This window comes from Ursus americanus, chromosome 6 (genome assembly GCF_024610735.1).
Source record: "Ursus americanus isolate L20-20 chromosome 6, mUrsAme1.1.p, whole genome shotgun sequence".
Classification (NCBI taxonomy): Eukaryota; Metazoa; Chordata; class Mammalia; order Carnivora; family Ursidae; genus Ursus; species Ursus americanus.
The window spans coordinates 3,174,165-3,196,409 of record NC_142132.1 but is presented as its reverse complement, the minus strand read 5'-3'; the positions used below and the strand labels follow the sequence as shown (position 1 = coordinate 3,196,409).

Genomic DNA, 22,245 nt, shown 5'->3' with positions numbered 1-22,245 from the left:
TCTAGTTTCTGGTAGATTATTTTTGTACGCGGCCTGTCATGTGGTCTCCTGAGCATTGACAAACCTGAGACAGTAAGAAAGCCAGAACAGATGTGATTGTTTTTAACATGATAGCATTTTTTATTTTTAGGTGAGAATAAGACTGCTAGTTCTTCCCATTTTTATGTAGTCGTACTACAGTTTCCCGTTACTTGTATCCTAAGCAGCGACAGACCCTTGCTCCGTAAGCCTTGCATGAAGAGGGGATGCAACTTGTTACAAGCAGTAATTTCAATCCATTTGTTCCATTTTTATCAACACTAAATAATAGCTTTTAAGCATCCTATTGGGATTAGGGTCGGGATGCCGGATAGAATACAGGATGCCCAGTTAAATTTATGTTTCTGATACACAGTGAGTCATTTTTTAGTACAAATACTATACAGAAAAATTTTGATTTGAAATTCAAATTTAGCTAGGTGACCTGTATTTTTCATGTTTTTCACTTGAGTGCAGTTGGCACACAATGTTGTGTTAGTTTCAGGTGTACGACATAGTGATTCAGCGTCTCTGTACGTTGTGCTTGCTCACAAGTGTAGCTGCCATCTGTCACTACACAACACCGTTACACTACTCGGCACTACAGAAACTCTGTTCTCTGTGCTACACCTTTTATTCCCATGACTCACTCCATAACTGGAAGTCCGTACCTCCTCTTCACCCATTTTGCCCAGCCCCCCACCCATCTGGCAACCATCAGTTTATTCTCTGTATTTATAGGTCTGATTCTGCTTTCTGTTTATTCATTTGTTTCGTTTTTTTTAGACTCCACTTGTAAGTGAAATCATACATTATTTGTCTTTCTCAGTCTGGCTTATTTCACATAATACTCTCTAGGTCTATCCATGTTGACACAAATAGCAAATCGCCTTTTTTATGGCTAATATTCTTTGTACATACCTACCTCCTCTTTATCCATTCGTCTATGGACGGATATTTAGGTGGCTTCCCTATCTTGGCTATTGTAAATAATGTTTCATTATGGGGGTGGTGCGTATATCTTTTCAGATTACTGTTTCTCTTTTTGGGGGGGTAAATACCCAGTAGTGGAAATACTGGATCGTATGATATTTCTATTTTTAATTTTTTGAGGGACCTCCACACTGTTTCCCCGCAGTGGCTGCACCAACTTACATTGCCACCAACAGCGCACAGGGTTCCTTTTTCTCCACATCCTCGCCAACACTTGTTGCTTGTTGTGTTTTTGATTCTAGCCATTCTGACAGCTTTAAGGTGATGTCTCATTGTGGGTTTGATTTGCATGTCCCTGATGATGAGTGGTGTTGAGCATCTTTTCATGTGCCTGTTGGCCATCTGGATGTCCTCTTTGGAAGAATGTCCATTCGTGTCTTCTGCCCATTTTTAATCAGATTATTTTAGGGTTGGGTTATATTAGTCCTTGGTGTATTTTGAATATTAACCCCTTATTGGATATGTCATTTGTAAATATCTTTTCCCATTCAGTAGGTCACCTTTTTGTTTTGTTGATGGTTTTCTTCAATGTGTGAAAGCTTTTTATTTTGATGTAGTGCCAATAATTTATTTTTGCTTTTATTTCCCTTGACTTGGAAGACATATATAGAAAAATGTTGCTACAGCCGGTGTCAGAGAAGTTACTGCCTGTGCTCTCTTCCAGGATTTTAATGATTTCAGATCTCACATTTAGGTCTTTACTCCATTTTGAGTTTATTTTTGTGTATGGTGCCAGGTAGTGGTCCAGTTTCATTCCTTTGCATGTTTCTGTCCAGTTTTCCCAACACCATTTGTTGAAGAAACTGTTTCCCATTGCATATTCTTGCCTCTGTTGTCATAGGTTAATTTACTATATAATTGTGGTTTTATTTCTGGGTTTTCTATTTTGTTCCAGTGATCTGTGTGTCAGTTTTTGTGTCAGTACATAGTGTTTTGATGACTACAACTTTGTAGTATATCTTGTAATCTGGGGTTGTGATACCTCCAGCTTTGTTGTTTTCTTCTCAAGATTGCTTTGGCTATTTGGGGCATGTTGTGGTTCCAAAAAGTTTTAGGATTCTAGTTCTGTGAAAAATGCTGTTGATATTTTGATAGGGATTGCTTTGAATCTGTGGATTGCTTTGGATAGTATGGACATTTTGACAATATTCTTCCATTCCATGAGCATAGAATATGTTTCCATTTGTTTGTGTCCTCTTCAGTTTCCTTCATCACCATTTTATAGTTTTCAGAGTACAGGTCTTTCACCCCCTTGCTTAAATTTATTCCCAGGTATTTCATTACTTTTGGTGCAGTTGTAGATGGAATTGCTTTCTTAATTTCTCTTTCTGCTACTTTGTCATTAGTGTATAAAAACACTGCCAATTTCTATTAATTTTGTATCCTGCAACTTTACTGAATTCATTTATTCTAATAGTTTTTTGGTGAAGTCTTATGGTTTTCTATGTATAGTATCATGTCATCTGCAAATAGTGGCAGTTTAACTTCTTCCTTACCAACATGGATGCCTCTTATTTTTCTTGTCTGATTGCTGTGGCTAGGACTTCCACTATTTTGTTGAATAAAAGTGGTGAGAGTGGACATCCTTGTCTTGTTCCTGATCTTAGAGGAAAAGCTCTCAGTTTTTAACCACTGAATATGATCTTAGCTATGGGTTTGTCATAGGTGGCTTTTATTATGTTGAGATAGGTTCCCTCCAAACCTCGTTTGTTTAGAGTTTTTTTCTCCATCTACTGAGATGATTTTTATCCTTCTTTTTGTAGATGTGGTATATCATGTTAATTGATTTGCAAATATTGAGCCGTTCTAGCATCCCTGGAATAAATCCCACTTGATCACGGTGAATCAGCTGTTTAATGTATTGTTGGATGGGGCCTTCTAATATTTTGTTGAGTTTTTCATCTGTTCATCTGGGATATTTGCCTATAGTTCTCTTTTTTTGTGGCATCTTTATCTGGTTTTGGTATCACAATAAGACTGGCCTCATAGAATGTGCTTGGAAACTTTCCTTTCTCTTTTATATTTTGGAATAGTTTGAGGAGAGTAGGTATTGACTCTTCTTTAAGTATTTGGTAAAATTTGTGAATCCATCTGGTTGGACTTTTATGGGGGGAGAGTTTTTAAAATAACAATTGAATTTCATTAGTAATAATCGGTCTATTCAAATTTTTTATTACTGATTTAGTTTTGGAAGATTATATGTTTCTGGGAGTTTATCCATTTTTTTTCCTAGGTTGTCCAGTTTGCTGGCATATAACTTTTCATAGTATTCTGTTATAATCTTTTGTATCTCTGTGATGTCAGTTCTCTTTCATTTCTGATTTTTTTAATTTGAGTCCTTTCCTTTTTTGATGAGTCTAAGGATTTATCAATTTTGTTTATCTTTTCATAGAACCATTTCTTGGTTTCATTTTCTTTCCATTTTTTAGTCTCTTTGTCATTTTTTTCTGCTCTGATCTTTATTGTTTCCTTCCTTCTACTCACCTTAGGCTTTGTTCTTTTTTTTAGTCCCTTTAGTTGTAGGGGTAGGTTGTTTGAGCTTTTTCTTGGGGTAGGTCTATATCACTGTGTATTTCCCTCTTCAGCCTCCTTTTGCTATGTCCCAACGATTTTGGACAATTGTGTTTTCATTTTCATTTGTTTCTGTGGGTTTGTTTTCTCCTTTGATTTCGTTATTGACCCATTGGTTGTTTAGCAGCATGTTGTTTAGTATCCATGTGTTTGTGTCTTTTCCAGTTTTTTTTCTTGTGATTGATGTCCAGTTTCATACCATTGTGGTTAGAAAAGATACATGGTATGATTTCAGTCTTGAATTTATTGAGGCTTATTTTGTGGCCTAACATGTGATCTGTTCTGGAGAATATTCCATGTGCACTTGAAAATAATTTTTTAGTTGGAATATTCTGTATATATCTGTTATGTGCATCTGGTCTAATGTGTCATTTAAAGACACTGCTTCTTTATTGACTTTGATGATCTAGCTATTGATAGAAATGGGGGTGTTAGAGTCCCCTCTTATTGTATTATCAGTTTCTTCCTCTGTCAGTTTATTTGCTTTATGTATTTAAGTGCTCCAATGTTGGATGCATAGATATTTAAAATTGTTATATCTGCTTGTTTGATCCCATTATTATTATATAACGCCTTTCTTTGTCTCATTACCATCTTTGTTTTAAAACAAGTCTATTTTGTCTGATATCAGTATTGCTACCCTGACTTTTTTTTCCACTTCTGTTTGTATGGTAAATGTTTTCCATCCCTTCACATTCAGTCTGTATGTATCTTTAGGTCTGAGGTTAGTCTCTTATAGGCAGCATATAGATGGGTCTTGTTTTTTTATCTACACTCCCCCCACCCCATGTCTTTTAATTGGAACATTTAGGCCATTTACATTTAAAGTAATTATTGATCGATATGTACTTGTTGCCATTTTGTTAATTGTTTTCTGGTTGTTTTTGTAGTTGTTCTCTTCCTTTTTTCTCTTGATCTCTTTGTGATTGATAAGTTTCTGTCATGTTTGGCTTTCTTTCTCTTTATTTTGTGCATCTGTTATAAGTTTTGGATTTGCCATTATCGTAAGGTTCATATATAGCATCCTAAGTATATAGAAGTCTATATTCAGTTGATGGTCTTTTAATGAACACAGTCTTAATGAGGGAGTTTGCATTTCCAAGGATCTGTGAGTTCAGTGAGATTTTAAAATTTATGTTTGCATTACAATTAAAATCTTTAAGAGTAAATAACTCACTATTTAGAAAGGTAAAATGCTTCTTACAATTGGGAGACACAATTGGGAGGTTTTTCATACAAGTTCAAGTTACTATTTTTCAAACTAGAGTTTTGAAAAGAAAAGGATCCCAAAATTCTAGGGCCTGAGACTCCAGTCTAAGCCAAGGACTTAAATTCAGAATGAAGCAAACTTGAGGCCTCTGTCAGCATGCTGTTGCAGGTGCAGAGAGGGACATCTGTACTGAGAAATAAGGCCTAGTTCAAGGAGGAGGGAGCTAGAGATTTGGGACCAGTGAGAAGAGGAGAGAGACTCCAGAGCATTAACAGTTGCTCTGTATTTGTGGTTGGCAGAATGAGGCGGCCCAGAGCCCCATGTCTGACCATGGGGATTGGGTGACCCTGCATGGGGGGCAGCAGAGAGAGAACATGCTCTCTCTTCAAGCTCCCAACAGGTAGATTTTCAGTGAGGTCTTCTGTCTCTTTATCCCCCTCTGCTCTTCTCAAGCTCTCGGGGTAGAGGCGTGTAGGGGTCAAATCAAGTCTTAGTGCTCTGAAGCGCTACCTCCTGGCTCCAGGCTTTACACGCAGGGCCTCTTCCCTTGTCTTGGCTGTCAGAACACCTGCAAATAAATGCTGCTTTGTTTTTGCTGGAAAACCCTGTGACACCCCCTTCTCTCTTCCCCTGGGAGGGCTGGGAACCGGGTCCAGGCATGGAGCTTACGGTCCACAGACCCGCCTGCCTGCAAATGTGACAGCCTCCCAGAGGGCTGTATTGATTTTTTAAGAGGAAGAAAAAGGCATATAAAATTGGACTTTCCAACCTTCTCTGAGTAGAAATTGGTGCTTCCAAAGGGAATTTTAATTGGCTGGCTTTGCAGCTAAAATGTTTTCTACCCCTTTCTTTCTCTTCTTCACCCTGCCTCTGTTCATCCTTTTAAACTTCCCCCAACCCCTTTTACTTCCTGCTCTTGAGCATAATTGGGGCCTTTACTGGTGGACTTGGGATTGGAAGACCTCGGGGTGTGTTGCTAAGTTTGAGCCCCCTGGAAGGAAGGAAGAGGGTGCTGGGAGAGCAGCCAGCTCCCAGAAGTAAGGGGGGTGGGAAATGGCATCTGTGCTTGCTGTTCAGAGTGAATCATCCTTCAAATTAAAAATCTTGATTTCCAGTGCCAGTGACAATACTTGTTGAAGAAGTACGAATGTTTTCTGCTTCTCGTAATCTACTTCTTGCGAATATTAGTACTCTGGAAAAAAGATTTATTTTAATAATGTGAGTTTTAGGTTTTTTTTTTTCTGTAGTTAACATTGTTTTATTACCCTATATCCTTGCCAGAAAGCGCATTTTAAGAGTTTCAATTCAAAATTAAATATGACCTCAGTGTTTTAAAATACAATTACATTAACTGTCCATTTAATAGTTGCTTAAGATTTTTTGGCCACTAATGTATAGTCAATATACTTGTCTGATATTAAATACAGGGTTTTCAGCCATGCTCACCAGCTAACGTGTTCCAGCTGCAACAATAACTAGCAAAGGCTTTCTGAGAAAGTGAGCTGCAGAAGGTTGTTCCCAGATGAAACTACAGTGTTCTCTTATGTCATCAGCTATGCTTTTCTTTAAAAACTCCACTGTGTTTGATAATAGGGAACGACCTATTATTTATTTAGAACTGTACAAACCAATTTACAAGACAGGTAATTTAGTGGCAGGATTATTTATTAATGAGCCCAGTACACAAGTTAATGGGACCAAACCCTGTGGAGGTCAGCCCTCCTAGAACGCATACCTTTTGGAAAGAAGAGAAGTAGTGTCTTCAGAACATTCAGTTATCATTTTAACATTCAAATTAAGACATGTTTCTTGCTAAGATGCAAAATGATTTTTTTTTCCTGAATTGCATCACAACAAAGTAGTCTTGAAGCTGTCTGGAGATCTGTTTTGTCAACCATATTACGGGTGGGTATGTTTTAGTCCTGTTAGTACCAAAGGTGTGAGAGCCTCAAGAAGGGCCTTGGTTTCCCAAGCTCACGCACATCCCGCCATCCCTGTCAAATGCTTTGCATCTGGGATGCTCTGTCTCATTGCTCACCCCACATTCTAGAATTCCTAATCACTGTGAGAGGGGCATGTGTGTGCCTGCTTCCTGGAAACGGTCTTCCTTCTCCTGTCTTTTTTCCCCCCAGACAGTGACTGCAGAGGGTCTGCTGGTACCTTCTGCATGTCGGGGGATGGGGAGTGGGAAGTGGGGAGTTCTCCCCACTAGGCCTCTTCCCTCTTTCTGTGATGATCTAATGGCCACCTCTTGGAAGACTGAAAAACCTAATGGAGAAATGAGGGGCAGCATAAGTGGCCTTCATAAAATGTGTGTGTGGTCACTGGAATTCAACCTTTATCTATAGTCAAAGAATGAAGATAGAGCTAAGTATGTTGTCTAATTTCGTTTTTCCTGTGTTTCATCTCAGTATGCAGTTGATTGCCTTATATCAGGAGTGGGGAATGGAGCTGCCGTGAAGGAAACTCACTTAGGTTTGTGTCTTAAAATCTGAAACACTTCCAGGTTCTGACTGGAGAGTCCTATCAAAGTAAGCACAATTGAAAGTGATGCCCAGTCCCTGGGCTTTAACAAACTTTGTTATTCGGCAGTCTGCTACAAAATCTGAAAAGGCAGAGAATTGTAGCTTTCACTGTTTAGAAAATCTTTGTGGGTTTTTCTTCCCCCTGGGGAATGGTTTTCAGCAAATTATTCATTGGAAAAATGAAATCTGAAATGCAGGTGTTTTCAGTGCACATGCAATGGTGGCTGTGCTGACACCACTGCGTCTTGGTTACTCGTTCGCTCAGCACACAGGCACCGAGCACCAGTGATGTGCCAGATAGGACCCCAGCGCCGAGAGGCAGGACAACGCATGGCTCTTCCTTCAGACCTGGAGCAGCCTTTGTGGGAAGCCCATCCATCTGACTTCTTCATGCAACCTAGGCTGACATCTGCCTAGCCAAAAGGCTGGCCTGCTGGTTTGCCAAGCCACATAGAACAATACTATGGCTTTTATCACCCTGGGCCTTGCTTCTACAGGGCTGAGTGCGGAGAAGATGACAGGCCTGGGACATTCGTAGGCTTAGGCTTGTTACCTGTAAAAAGGAATGTTGTATGGAGTGGTCATCAAGGCATTTAAATATAAACATGGCCTTCTTTTAAGGGTATAGACCAGTAATGCCCAGTGGCCACTCCCTGCAAACCTCAGACCCTATAGTATGGGCACCTAGTCTCTCTTCTTGTCTAGAATATAAAGCATCTAGAATATAAAAGAACTAGAATCGACACTCAGGTTCCCATTGTCTTTGAATTGATAGGGCACTGGGCTTTGGGTATAGTTTTATGGATTAGGGGAACTTTATAGAAGTTATGTAAATGTAAGAGAATAAATCCAAATGCTATATAGGGTATATGCTATATAGGATATATGCTATCAAGAATAGAGCATATAGGGGCGCCTGGGTAGCGCAGTCGTTAAGCGTCTGCCTTCGGCTCAGGGCGTGATCCCGGCATTCCGGGATCAAGTCCCACATCGGGCTCCTCGGCTGGGAGCCTGCTTCTTCCTCTCCCACTCCCCCTGCTTGTGTTCCCTCTCTCGCTGGCTGTCTCTCTGTCACATAAATAAAATAAAATCTTTAAAAAAAAAAAAGAATAGAGCATATAAACATAGGGACTTTATATTATAAGGAGTGACTGTTTCCATTTCAGAGATGATCAAGAATACTGTGGATTCATGGAGGTGGTCCAGAGATTAAGGTCTTTGGAATCAGACAGACTCGAATTCAAATCCTAGTTGCATCCTTTATGCATTGGTTAAGTTATTGTCACATAACTTCTGGACTCCCTTTCGTCTTCTGGAACATAGAGATGGTATCTCCCTCAGGGGTTATGGGAAGGAATAAATACAGAAATTTTTTTAATTAAATATCTGGCACATGTTAGGCACTCGGTAACTAGCAGCTGTGAAGTTTTATCCAAGTGTTTTTGACTTGTTGACTTGTTTCCCTGTAGTTGATTCTCACCTTTATTCAGTGGATCCCTCCTTTCCAAAATGCCAGATTGGGTAATGAAGGTCTGACATTGAGACATTTTCTCAACAGGGACTTCTGTAGTCAGTTGCCTTGACTCTGGCTGACCTTGAATGTGTTGAGAGAGTTTGGATATCAGATTGCACATTAGAAAGCCAATCATCTGTTACCCATCTTGACTACGGCCCTGAGATTTCCCCATTCTCATGCTAGTTTCTTTTCCTCTTAACACCTGTTTGTTTTAGGGAGCAAAGGCCCTCTAACTGATGTTTCAGTTCCTCTATGTCCCTAAATTCTTATATCCCAGATCAATCCCTTGTTGAAAACCTATGTCTTTTTTTAGGTGTCCGTGCAAAAATTTAATGGCACAGAGCAATTAGTAGCATGTAATGACTTTCTGCACTATCATTCTGTTGTTTGGACGCAGACATTGATTTTCCTTATCTTGGCATGTGAAGGAAAGAGTCTGATTCCTGTCTTGTCTCTCCTAAGCCTGCAGTGGCACACACCCTTAGCAGAGTAGAGCAAGGCCACACAGAGTCTTTGAGGGCATTGGAAGGGGCAGCGGTAGAGAGAGTGCAGGTTGGCCCAGTAGAGAGAGACCAGACCATAGAGGATGCTCAGAGCAGGTCGCTGCTGCCCTGAGCCACATGAGTTATAGAGTCAGCCTGAAGATGTAGTTGACCAGATACCCCATTTTGAAATCTGGATGTGAAGATGAGGCTTCTAATTTCTGTTCATGGACCAATTCCTATTTGTCCCTCCTTTTCGGGAATGAAGAGAATTACCGAATAACACTCAGTTACCTAACCCCAAGGATCTTTTGCAGGGGGGCAGGTAGTACCCATATGGGAATACCAATAATTTGATGAGACTGATGGAAATGACTCTTTAAAAATTATATTTTTACAGATATTTTTCAACAAATGAACTAAATTCTTATTGACAGGCTTGTAATCTACTTAAGTAAAATTTGATTAGGATTTTTTATTCCTCTTTCATGTTATTTTTTTAAACTATTTCATTGCTAATGTTTAAGCATTTTATTTATAAGAAGCTAAATTAAGCTGGGAAAGAGGAATCTACCTCTCATGTGTGAGTTGTTAGAAAGCTGCTCTGCTCCCTGCTTCAGTGGTGAAAAGCAAATGCAACACAGACATAAGGCTATTTGAACTCTTTATTTGCCACATTTACAATATTAATAACCGCATTTCTAGAAGTTGTCACATCAAGTAAAAGATCTTCATTCCAGGCTGTCTTTTGGGGCCAAATTGAGACTGGATGCATGCATTTAATAAATTGTAGTCTCAAGTAGTCATTTTTGTAAATAATTAGTTTCAGTGAAAGAATAAGTTAGCATATTGTATGCATCTAATGTTGCAAACGTACATACAGCAAAGTTTGCTATTAATCAACAGTCAAGCACCGCAAGTGGGGTCTCATACATAATGAATTGTGCTTAAGCCTCATGGGTTTCTTGATAGAAAAATAAAAGAAAACACAAGTGTAGTAAGCTTTTGAATAAAATTTAACTAGATTGCTCTGTATCCTGTAATTGTTTTGGAATCATTAGGGACCTGATAATTCATCTATAGTTTTGGGGTGTTTTTATCTTCATCTGTCAAATAGTAGAGATTTTAATGATATGTTAAAGTGTTGATAAAATACAGTTTTCCTTTTAACAATTTGAACATTTAGGGGAGAAAGTAAATAGGCTTTTTTAAGGCATTCTATTCTGCCAAGTATACTATTTAAATTGTGTTTTCAAAATGGTTTATTGCTTATGTATTTAAGAATCATTTTCAAAAAAGAAAAAAAGTGTATAGTTCTTATGACCTGTACCTTGTATTGAGGACTTGAAAATTTACATAACATTTTCTGGGTTTGGAGGGGGTTTTAAAATACTACCGTAAATTCCTCTGTGGTCTTGTTTAGCTTCTGACATTATTTGAGCCCCAAATTTTGAGGGCTTAGGATGCCCATTAAAAACATATCCAATTTAAGCAACATACCTGTGACCACCCAGAAAGTGAGTAAATTGAGGCCCAGTTAAATTTTACTGCCTCTTCCTCCTCCTATTGTTGACCTTGGGTCGCAAACCATTGGTGGCCTATGATAGGATCATAAACGTAGAATTCATTTGGGGGTGTGTGATTTTGGGGGTGGAGGGCATCAAGGCAAGGAGCAGGATTTGTGTCCATCTTTGTTCTGAACCACACTGTAAAAGCTCAGCGAGGGTGTGTGGAGCACCTGTCAGAACTCCAGCTAGCCGTCCTGCAGGAATGGCTGAAAGTACCACCTTCCCCACGAAGCCGGCCTCACGACTTCTGTCTGGACTGGGCGTGGGCTTCCTCCGCTACCGATTTCCCTCCGTCGAATGGTACCAAAGTCTGTTTCGTAGAGAGTGACCTGTGAAAACAGACACTAGAACCCAACACGTGAAAGTTAGACCGTAAACTCATGTGTTAGGAGTAGTGGCAGCTCTTACCCCACTCAGACGAGCCCATGCACGAGTCGCGGCTACTGTTCGTTGAGTAAACTTCAGTATGTCGCCGGTACGTCGTGCTCACGTCCCCCCTTCTCCTTCGCAGTTGACTGCGCAGTGCTCTCAGGGCGGTGCGGGTGACATCCCAGCCGTGAGGACGGCACCGGACACAGCCGCGGGGAGGCTCCCTGTCCGGAGGCGTTTGTTCATCTCCGACTCAGTTCTGTGGGAGGCCCATGTTCTCAGTACCAGCACCAGCACTTTGATTCCCCTCCTTCCCCTCTTTCCCCTGGTTTAGAAGTTCAGATCAGTGCACAGAGCCCCTCACACCCGCGTGGCCGTATCGCGTGACAGCTGCTGGCCAGTAGGCTGTATCACAGAGCCATCGCCGGACGTGTCCGTTCGTCAGACGGCCTGTGAACGCCCTCATCGGCCTGTGAACGCCCTTGTCGGGAACGTGGGGCTGTCCGAGAGGCCGAGGGGAAGGCTGCTGGCACCGCCTGTGCGTCTTGCCTTCGCCGGCTGTGCTTCAGACCCCGCGTCAGTGCTCTTGTGGGTGAGCCGCGGACATAATGGGTCCTCGATAATTATTTTGAATGGAATCAAGCCGTAAAATTCAGTTGAAATATAGAGTTTAGAATCTTTATTCAGCATCCTTGTTTTAAAAAAAAGATCTTTTTTGATGGTAGGTCACATAATTTATTTCTTCCATCCTACCACTGGAAAAAAGGGCATCTGAGCTGTAGCAAGAAGGTATAACTAAACGCAGGACAAATCCGTCAGACACAAACACGAGACTCTGGTAGAGATCTGTTACATTGGACATAATTGTGTATTTATCAGTGAGATTTAGCAACAGGATCCACAGGTTTTAAAATCACCTCTATTGTAGTTTTAAGGTTTTGCCGAAAACGTGCACCTTCCTGAGGCTGTGGGGTCTGGTGCTTTACCCTGGAGTCCGCACTGTGTCTTAGACCCAGAGACGGGGAGATTTGCTTCTCCAGCTCAGCTTGGGAAATGTTTCTTACCGTAAGGGTGTCGAAAATGCTGCATGTGGCTAAGGCTCTGGCTTCCACTACAGGCTGTACCCCGCTGTCCGTGGGTCTCCCGCAGACTGACCCCCCCCCAGCCTTGCTAAGGGACACAGCTCGGGTCAGCTCGCTGCTAGATTCCACGTGAACTCCGAAGAATACGTGTCTTTGGAGCTCTCTTCTTAGGCTGGAGCTCTCTGCGTGGGTGAGCCTCTAGCATCAGCAGTTCGTGTTCCCAAACCCTAAGACTCCATTTTATCCTAGGAAGACCGAAATCTTGGAAAAGTACTGGGGTCAACAAGAGAGGTCTTTGAGTGCACAGCAGTCCGCGCCCTGGTGTAGCGAATGCTGCTAATCACATGTGAGGAGCTTAGAACTTTCGGCCAGTTTTCTTACATCAAATGGGATTTAAGCCAAGTACACGACATTTTAATGTCTTTGGGAAATAGAATTTGTTCAGAAATGAAGACTTAGTGGTTCTTTACTACCAGTGAAGTCCTGAGGCGCCCCAACGCTGAACACCCAAATCTCCTGCCAAACTGCTTTTTAAAGTGTTGAGCAAATTTGCAGCATGGGAAGACGCTGGAGGATGTGCTGTCAGGAACGTTCTTCCAGGTTTCCTCATGTCGTGCCAGTCGACGCCATGGCAGACCTTGGGTGCTGCTTTCTGGGGGGCTGGTGGCCTGGCTCGCTTTGCCCAGCGGGGGTGCCCGGTTCTGCAGCTGCCACCAGCCTGAGCCCAGTGTGTGCAACCTGGCTGGGCGTGCCATATCCGATGGGTTCCGTGCAGCAGATGGACAGCTCGGAACCTGGTCCAGGGGGGCCATTCTGCTTAAACTTGGTCCACTCCCCTTGTCTGCCTGCTGCCACCAGTGCAATGCTGCCTCTGTCCCCTCACTTTCTACCTGAAATCCTCGTCTTGAAACGCAGGCTGTGTTGCAGGCAGGAAGGACAGATTTCCCGCTAATGCCATCTAGGTTCGTATGTGTGACGCTGTGAGTGATGGGTTCCCCTCCATGTACAGCGGTCAGGCATCCCTGCACCATTAAAGACATTTCAGAAGTTTGTTCTCGAGCACTTCCCCACTCTCCTGCATCCTGATTTGGGCTGAAGGACAAATCTGACGTCTGAAATAGCTCACCGAACATTCTTTCTCCAAGCCCCGGAAGGGAGGGGGTCACGACTGCAGGAGAACGTCACTCGGGGCTTTCGTTCACACTGGCGTTCCAGGGGTTTCCCCTGAGGGCTGTTGTCTGGGGATTGCCAACAGCCGCGTGTTTCTTCAGGAATCCCTTGAGCCAAACCACGTAGGATGCCGTGTTTGCTTTATTGCCATGTGCCCAGTGCTCTCCACTCCCCTCTGTGGAAAAGTTCGACAAAGCCAAATTCATCGGTCAGCCACTGGCCAGCCCTCTCACGCCGGGTTTAACGAGGGTGGGGGCGGTTTCCAGTGTGCTGGGGTTGCCCTGGGGAGACTCCTGCTGATGATGAGTGGCACCCGGGGGAAGGTCTCAGGCAGGGCGACTCTGATGTGTCCCTTCCTCCACGGTCCCGCTGACAGCAGGACAGGGTCTGCTCTTGTGTGGCCTGCGGGCCAGCTGCCGGCTCTGGGCTCCCACGCCTGGCGCTGGCCCACAGGCCGGTGTGTGCGTCTCCGTGGTGGCTGGGCGGCAGGCTCCCGGGAAGGGCTGAGATGTGGGATCGAAGGGAGCGTGGGCCATGGAGCCCGTAATCGCTGGGGCTTCGGGGCTGGTGCGTAGGGAAGCCTGGAGAGATTCCTCTGTAATAAGTGCAACCGCGGCTCACACAGGGACACGCGAAGCCAGGCTGGAGGGGAGGGCAGGGCAGAGAATAAATTTTGTTTTATTGTAGAAATGGAAATTTGTGTCATGGCTTTAAAAATCTGGTTTTATGTGTGTGTTTAATGCCATTCATTTTAAATGTAGTATCATAAATCCTTGCTTCAGAAGCAAAGCTGTTTAATTACATTTCACCCATGAATAGTTACCTAATGCCAATAGAGAAAGAGTTAAAAAGAAGACCTACAGAGTAAATCAGAGGTTGAGATCTTTAGCACAAGCATAAAAAATCAATTTAAGATGAATTTTACTACTATAAAAATTCCTCAAATATCCTTTTAAGAGTGGGAAATGCTAGTAGGGACACAGCTCCCATTCTAGTCCCTTAGCCACATGGGGGACGTGGCTACCAGCCCGGTCAGTGCCTCCAATGCCCAGATGCCCCCGTTCCACTCAGGGGCGTCTGAGGAAGGAGGTATAAGTCTTGGAGCAAAGCAGGTCGCTGGTGGGTACTGAAGCCCCCGCCGCTCGATTTAAGATGCCCCATCTCCTGTGGTGTATGTCCTGTGGCCCAGGGAAGCCCATTCCCCGTTTGTGTGATGCCCGAGCCCAGCCTGCAAGCTCTGATAGCGTCTGCGGCCTGCTGCAGGAGAAGCCGGGTGCGGGTGGGTCAGCGTGGGCTCTCGAGGCAGTCCCTGGCCCTCTCCTGCCTCTTCGGGAGGGAAGTCTCCCATGGGCTAAGAGTGAGGACATCGGCACCTTAGCTCCCTGTTCATCTCCCATTTGGGCAGGTGTCACGTGCAGGTTGCTGCCTGCTCGCGGCTGAGGCCTTCGTGGCCAAGCTGCACATCTCCCCCCACCCTCCCTGGGGGCATTGGCCTTGCTTCATGGGAGGGGAGCCCTGGCTTACCCTAGAGCACTGCCCCCTCTCCCTCCACCCCCGGGAGCAGGATGACAAAGCATGTGACAGTCCTCGCCACCTTTATTCTCCAGTATTATTCAGTACGGAAAGAACAGTGCGACAACAGTGACTAGAATTTCTCTCTGAAGTTGAATAACGTTTAAGCCAGGCATGGGAAGTTCGACTCCTTCCCTGACCAGATGTCCTGATGGAGAGAGAAATCAGGGCAGGGAGGAGGTGCGTTTCCACTCCCAGCAACGTCTCTGCTCCACCGGCTCCCAGGTGCCTGTGGACGGAGCACGTCCTGTGCAGCCCCTCCATTGATTTGGTGTCCAGGCCGACCCAGGGCCCGTCCACGTGAGTTCCTACCGCAGACATCCTGCAAAGGTGGCAGCGTGGCCTCGGCCAAGGCCAGACTGCTCTGTCCAGTCATGAGTCGGCAGGCTGGCCGGCTTGCATCCGTTGTCCCTCTCTGCTGGTTGCTTTGGTGGACTCGTTTCTTCTAACTTTCACCGCCCCATTCCTTACTTACCACTGTCCACATGCAAGCGCTAGAACTCCCTCCCTGATGCACTTTCTGTTCTACCGTGGAAAACAGTAGAAAGGGTATTTCTGTGCATCTCGTCCCAGGAAGCTTATTTCTGGAAAGATCCAGGGACCTCAGTGGAGACTCTCAGTCCCACAGAACGCCGTGCCTGAGAGACTTGGACTCCAGCACAGGATCCCTTGTAAGACCTGTTCCAAGGTCTTCAGTTCTCTGCAGCTTGTAGCATGCAGTGCCCAGGCTTCTGGATCTGCAGCAGCCCGTGCATGCTGGCGTCCTTTGTGCGGCCAGGCCTGCGCTCCTGGGGCTGTCAGTCACAGTCGTCCCTGTGCTGGGCCACAGAGCCGAGCCAGTGGTGGCCTCTCCACCCAGACCTTCATAAGGGGGGTAGATACGAGGTGAAAAAGACAGCCTGTAGATTGGTGCACGTGCGCCCATCCTTAACACACAGGGTGAGGCACAGAGGGTCAGGAAGAGCTGCTTGCAGCTACCCTACCCCTGAAATTCAGTATCTGAGAATACTAGACAGACTCTGCCCTCCAGGCCCAGAAAGCTGCTAGGAAGCCTGCCACCTGTCCAGGGCCTTGGAAGGTGAGGAAGGAAAGTCAGCGGAAGAAATCAGACCTGGTGCCAGTGCTTTTGTGGGTATGGGGTTCTAGGAAATTGAAATAAAGATTGGCTCCATCATAAAATTGTAGGGCTCAGAAGCAGGAATGTTTTCTCAGTCCAGCAGAGCCAAACCCCAGAGACTCAGCAGCCGCCGAAGGTAAGTCAGCTCTGTGAGCGGTAGCTACCAGATCCCACAGACAAGGAATGAGACCCTGGGGGAAGGAACAAACTGAATCGAGTCTGAAGTATGTTGGTTTAAACTTAAGGAGATAAAAGGAAGAAGTGACCATAAGGAATGAACAAGGGAATTTGAGGGGGAAAAAAACAAAACAAAAACCAAAGCCAGAGCACAGTGACTGACGTTAGCCTTGCAGAAGGACCTACACACAGATTAGACACTCTGGAGCATGAGACCCCGAGGACCAAAAGCAGACTCCGAGGAAATCCCCCGGAATGCAGCCCCAAGCAGTAGAAAATCCTAAATGTGCTACTGTTGAAATTCAGTGGGAGGGACGGGGTGATCAAAATTCAGGTTAATTACTTTGGTACTATTTCTGGAAGACGTTTTTGATAAGACATGGTGATTTTACAGACGAACGATAGTGGCACACATGCACCTGTTAGCCTTACAGAGGGGCAGCCCCACTCCCGCTGGGCTTGCTTCTGCGCCTGTCATCCCGGCTGTGCCACGTCCTGCTTCACAGCACGGCTGCAGACGTTCAGAGCCCCAAATAGCAGAGCCTGTGTACTAGGATGTTTCCTCCTGGAATCACCTCTTGTTTTCAAAGATGAATTATTTCTTAAAGCTAAAGGTGGAAACGTGGCTGGAAGGCAGCCCACCCCTCCTGCGGGCACCTGCCCACCGCTCCGCAGCTGTGGGCACACATACTCGGGAAACTGCTACAGATATCTACCCATGTGGGCACAGTAGACGTTTGTTTGCTTTTCACGTGTGTGGACGCAGGGCCTGAGGTTTTTACCCTCTTCTTATCACTTTTGCAGACCCGTGGAGGCCCCCACTCTTCCTGAGCTGCTCGGCCGTCCAGAGGAAATGACGGAGCCCCTGGTTCAGTGCGCGGCCTGGCTGGATGCCTATTTCCATGAGCCTGAGGTCCTCCCAGGCCTCCCCTTGCCTGCAATTCACCATCCCGTGTTCCAGCGAGGTCAGTAAGTCCACCGCCTCGTAGGGTTTCGCTCAGGGAGCTTGACCGATTAACTGTCACTTACATAACAGCCCGTGATATCGACTCTACCGACTTGGTGTCTTTACATCATCTAAACAGAGACGGCATGTGGCCACGCCATAAGGACAAGAGTTCACGATCTCCACCCATTCCAAATGCTTGTGTTAGTTTTGGCACGTGGTCACATAATTCTTGGCAAAGGCAGTAAAAATGATGCATGCAGATCGACTCTTGACTCTTGTTGGCTGAAAGGTTTAAATAGGAACACATCTCAATAGCAGTGAATTTTTCAATAAGCTTATTGTTAACTTAAACTATCTGCTTGCCAACAGCACAGAAAATGAGGCTTGTACATGGACAATTAGCCACTTCCATAAACTTGGCTGGTGACGTTTACAGCAGAGTGGGCAGCGGCACTGTGTCGTCTCGGATAAGTTTTCAGTCTTATTTCTCAAACTTGCCACAGTTAGATACTGTGTTCTTAAAGCAGACATTGAGAGCTTACTGCCTAAATGTAGCAGGCTTAAGGCACATGGTCTGTGGTCACCAAAACACATTTTCCCAGATGCTTCTTTTTAAGTTCTTCTTTGGACCTTAATTATGGCAACTAAAATTATTCTAGACACATACCGGACATTTATTTTGCATGGTGATTTTTTATACTCGTTCTAAGATAAATGTGTGTGTATGTGTGCACAAACATCTGTAGTTATACGCACACGTACACTCAAGGGAAAGACTACCTGAGACAAGACACGGTAAATTTAGGGGCACCTGGGCGGCTCAGTTGGTTGAGCGTCTGACTCTTGGTTTCGGCTCAGGTCATGATCTCAGGGTCGTGGGATCCAGCCCCATATTGGACTCTGCGCTCAGTGCAGAGTCTGCTTGAGATTCTCCCTCTCTCTCCCTCTGCCCCTCCACCCCTCCCTCTAAAATAAGTACATCTTTAAAGTAAATTTAAAGCAATCCTGAATTTCAAAACAGAGTCTCCTAAATAAGTTTAGTCAGATTCTAGTAGCTGCCATGATTTTCAGCAAAAAGAAACTTAAAAGTGCAGTAGGGTGTTCAGGGGCAGTGGATAGAGAAGCTCCTGGAAAGTTGAGCTAACACCTGAGTTGACTAACAAGGTCAGGCAAGTGAACAGATCGTACCCTGCGCGTGTTCGCACATAACGGAAACGGTGCAACCGCGATGAGCCCCCAGGTGTCATTCAGAGCGGTCTCTAGGAGGAGTGTGGGAGCTCCAGCAGGCCTCAGCATGTCCCTGGGCACACGTCCTGGATGGGCCTCTGGTAGCGTGGGCCGGCCGGCTGTGTGGAGGCCGCAGGGCACGCGGTGTGACCTCCGTGTACTGCGCGGGCTGAAGAACTCAGGCGTGGCTTTGCTTCTGCAGTAGGGCTTGGGAATCCTGGTGCTCTGACCTCTGCCGTCCACTGTCGTCACTTGGAGAGTGCTGCTGTGCCACTAGGAGCAAGAAGGAATTGCCTGACTGGCTCTCCCCTCTTGCAGCCTGTTGAATAGTGAGCAGAAATGTAAGGTTTTGAAATTTTCAGGGCAGAAAAATGAGAAAACCAAGGCAGGAAGTATCTGTATAATCGAAGGGGGAGGTGGGAAGTGAGCTTATAAAATCCTGAGGTCCTCCTGTCCTTGGTGTTTGAAGAGGGCTGGGACTGGCCACACTGACCTGCCTCCCCGGCCCTGGGCCCGAGCCAGCCCGTCTCCTTGTCTAGCCCCCATGGTCAGCGTGGGTGACCAGAACGGCCGGAAGCAGCCACTGGGCTAAGGATGGAGGCCATCCAGCCCCAGCTAGAAGCTCTGCCCTGTTAGACGAGCCCCACAGTGCTGGCGGGTGCTTCCAACTGGGGCCAGGTCCTACTAGCCAGGTCTGGGGGGACAGCCTCCAGCACCCTCCTCAGGACAGGGTCCCCTGGGGCAGCCCCGCCTCCTGACGGTTAGTGGTTGCCGAGGGCCAGGGTTTCCCACGCCGTAGCATGTGCAAGCCAGGTTTTTCTAATTTAGCTCAATCTCTTACTCCCAGGCAGGGACCAGGTGTGGGGATTTTACGGTCTAAGAAGGGAGGTGGTGGATGGTTATGATACAGTTGCTAACACGGAGTTAATTGGCACTAACCCCCAGATGTGGTGACACCCCTTTCTATCCAGTGGTAGTTGGCTTTGCTCTACTTTGTTTCTACTTTGTATCTTGTAGTCCCAGTGAAATCATGGTGAGCAGGCAAGTCACACGCAGGGACAATCCTCTGGGAACCTCAGAGACCTCTAGAAACTGTGCATTAACGTAAAGAAAGAAACCGTCGCAAACTGGGAGGCATGGGCACGTTTTAACGTGGAATAAATTTTTTTTTTTTAACAAATTCTGTTTTCTGTGCATCTTAATTTTTGGACACGTTTAACATACTTTTGCATATCATGTTTACATCATGGCTTCGCCTCTGAGATTTAGACCAGGTCTGCCTATGTCGACTTGTTTTAAAAACGTCGTCCTGACAGAGCTCACCCTGGAGCTCCAGCGCCTTAACCTGCTCGTCCCCTGGCACTGGCCAGCCCCGCTGCATTCCGAGGGCCGCTCTTGTCTGTGGGCAAGACCGCTTTACCATTTCAGGGTCTTTCGCGTTCACCATTGGTTCATTTTTTAAGGCTGGTCACACACGTGCGCTGCGGTAAGCCATATGAAATTACGATTTTTGTTAGGTTAAAACTTAACAAATACTAAAAATTTCATATAGTTCAGCTTCTTATCTTGGAAATTTTCCCAAGTTTGATTAGTAACAAGTTAATTGTCTGGGTTTTTCTGCCAAGGAGCCGTGAAGCTGTCTTTCGTGACCAGAAGTCTGGAAGCGTGTGTGGCCGCTGCAGATGGGGGTCCTCGGTGCGAAGAGGGCTGCGGTGTGTGGGGCTCGGGGTGCTGCTCAGGAAATTACAGGAAAAGTGGGTGTTGAGTAAGATGTATTTTAGTTTTCTTGTGAGATTGTGTCTTTAGTGGAGGGCATTTTCTAAGAAAAAATTGTTTTGAGAGTTTAGGGGGGTTTTGCTTTTTGCTAATCTGCTTTATTAAAGTATCAACAGGACCATTTGTGCAGCCGCTCTGATGGAGAGCCAGCAGTCTTGGGACACAATGAACCATTTTAGGGAGGTCAGGTGCTCCCCCATCAAGTTCTTGCTAAGGTCAGCATTATTTTGAATTCATTTTTCTCCAAGAAATAGTTACTGAATAAAGCCATTGGTCTTGAAATCTTAATGTTTCTTTTATAAGGAGATACTGTTTGAAGTTCTTTCCAGTTAATATTTTCTAACTTTATATTTACTTATTAAAAGTACATCACTCCATTTTATCATAAATATCTTCAGGTAGTCTTCGTAGTCCATGGCAAAGCAGGTAAAAAGGTAAAAGTAACACTTTGCCAGAAGCATGATTTCACAGAGTTCAGGAAAAGCCAACTTGGGGGAAACTGAGACTCAGCTTTCAGACTCAGAATGTGTGCACACGCTTTCTTCCCCTTCTCAGCTCCTCTGCCTGTTGAGGTGCTCAAAGCAGGGTGCCTGGGCCTCTCTGCTTGCTCTGCCAGGCTTCCCCACAAGATGGGCCCCAAGAGGCAGCCCCGCAGCACAAGCTCCCCAGTGTGCGCAGTGGTATGAGCCTGGCATTGTGGACAGTGGTGGGGGACGGTGGTTGGTTGGGGACAGAAGACAGTGGGCATGGACGGTGGTGTGAACGGTGGTGGGGGATGGACAGCAGTGGGTGCGAACTGTGGTGCGAACAGCGGGTGGGAGGGGACAGTTGGTGGTGGGTGCAGATGGGCGGGTGGTTGGGGACAGATGGCAGTGGGTGCAGACAGTGGTGTGAACGGTGGTGGGAGAATGTTGGTGGTGGGTGTGGACGGCGGTGGACCCCAGCTGCTCCTCCCGGTGTCTTCTCACAGATGATGGTTTTCAACAGACGAGTTCTGAGTTTTCAAAGTGACTGCAATGTTCCCTTTTAAATGAAATATTTGACACTTTAATAACCCCTTCGTCGCAGCTATTAGCTTGTAGCTATGAAGTCCAGTCGCATGACAGTAGTAGAATCTGCATCTGTTAACCCTGCTGGCACGCAGTGTCTCGTGACTTCTGTTCCAAAGCCTCAGGAAGGGTTCTCGCACTTGTGTATCTCTGTTGAACACCCTCTTTCCGAAGGGCCTCTGCTGAAAGCCCTGCCAGAGAGTTACGGGAAAGGCCCTTCCGGGGTGAGTTAATTCCTGCACGTCCTGGAAGACAGTCCCAGCGTAGTGCGCCTGCCAGCGGAGGCTGTGGGGGTCCTGGAAGGCGCTTGGACCGCGAGGAAGGGGCAGCATCGTTACCTCAGGTCCTCACCAGCGACGGCCCTTCACAATTAAAAATCCACCGGAGAGAGCCAAGCAAGGGCTACTCATGCCAGCCCTCCACGACCCGCAGCCCCACAGCCTTCGGGGGCACAGCGCTTCTGCCCTCCGGCTGTCACGCACCCCGGGGCCGCTGTCTCCCTGAGAGAGGAGGCACTGAGCCCTCTGGCCATCCGGGTCCTGTGGCCCGTTCGAGTGTTGTTCACGTCGCGGCCAGGGCTCGCGAACGCCGTGTGCACGTCCTGCTGTGGCGGAGAGAGGGCTCTCTCCTACCCCTCCCCTGCCCACAGCAGGAGGCAGCTCTGTGTGTTCACCAAGTTCGTACTGACGTTCTTCCCTGCACTTGGAAACAAACCTAACCTGAAGAGGATACTAGCTAGAGCAGGGGATGGCATTTACAGCTTCTGGTCGGTGACTGTCATGGTTCTCCCGTATTGCAAATGAGGCCTTATAAAAACTGTGGGCCTTGCTCTGATATTACCTAGTTCGTAAACCTTCCGATGCCCATTTATTGA

General features: G+C 45.8%; 1 protein-coding gene across 3 annotated transcripts in view; it reads left to right on the top strand.

The window, feature by feature from the left end:
- Positions 1 to 22,245, top strand: part of MGMT (O-6-methylguanine-DNA methyltransferase) — a 294,215-nt gene that overhangs the window by 224,936 nt on the left and 47,034 nt on the right. For all 3 annotated transcript variants that reach the window (XM_045809502.2, XM_087862566.1, XM_045809501.2), the window contains one exon: positions 17,175 to 17,335. In XM_045809502.2, coding sequence (XP_045665458.1) covers positions 17,175 to 17,335 — 161 coding nt within the window. The remainder of the gene's footprint in view (positions 1 to 17,174; positions 17,336 to 22,245) is intronic.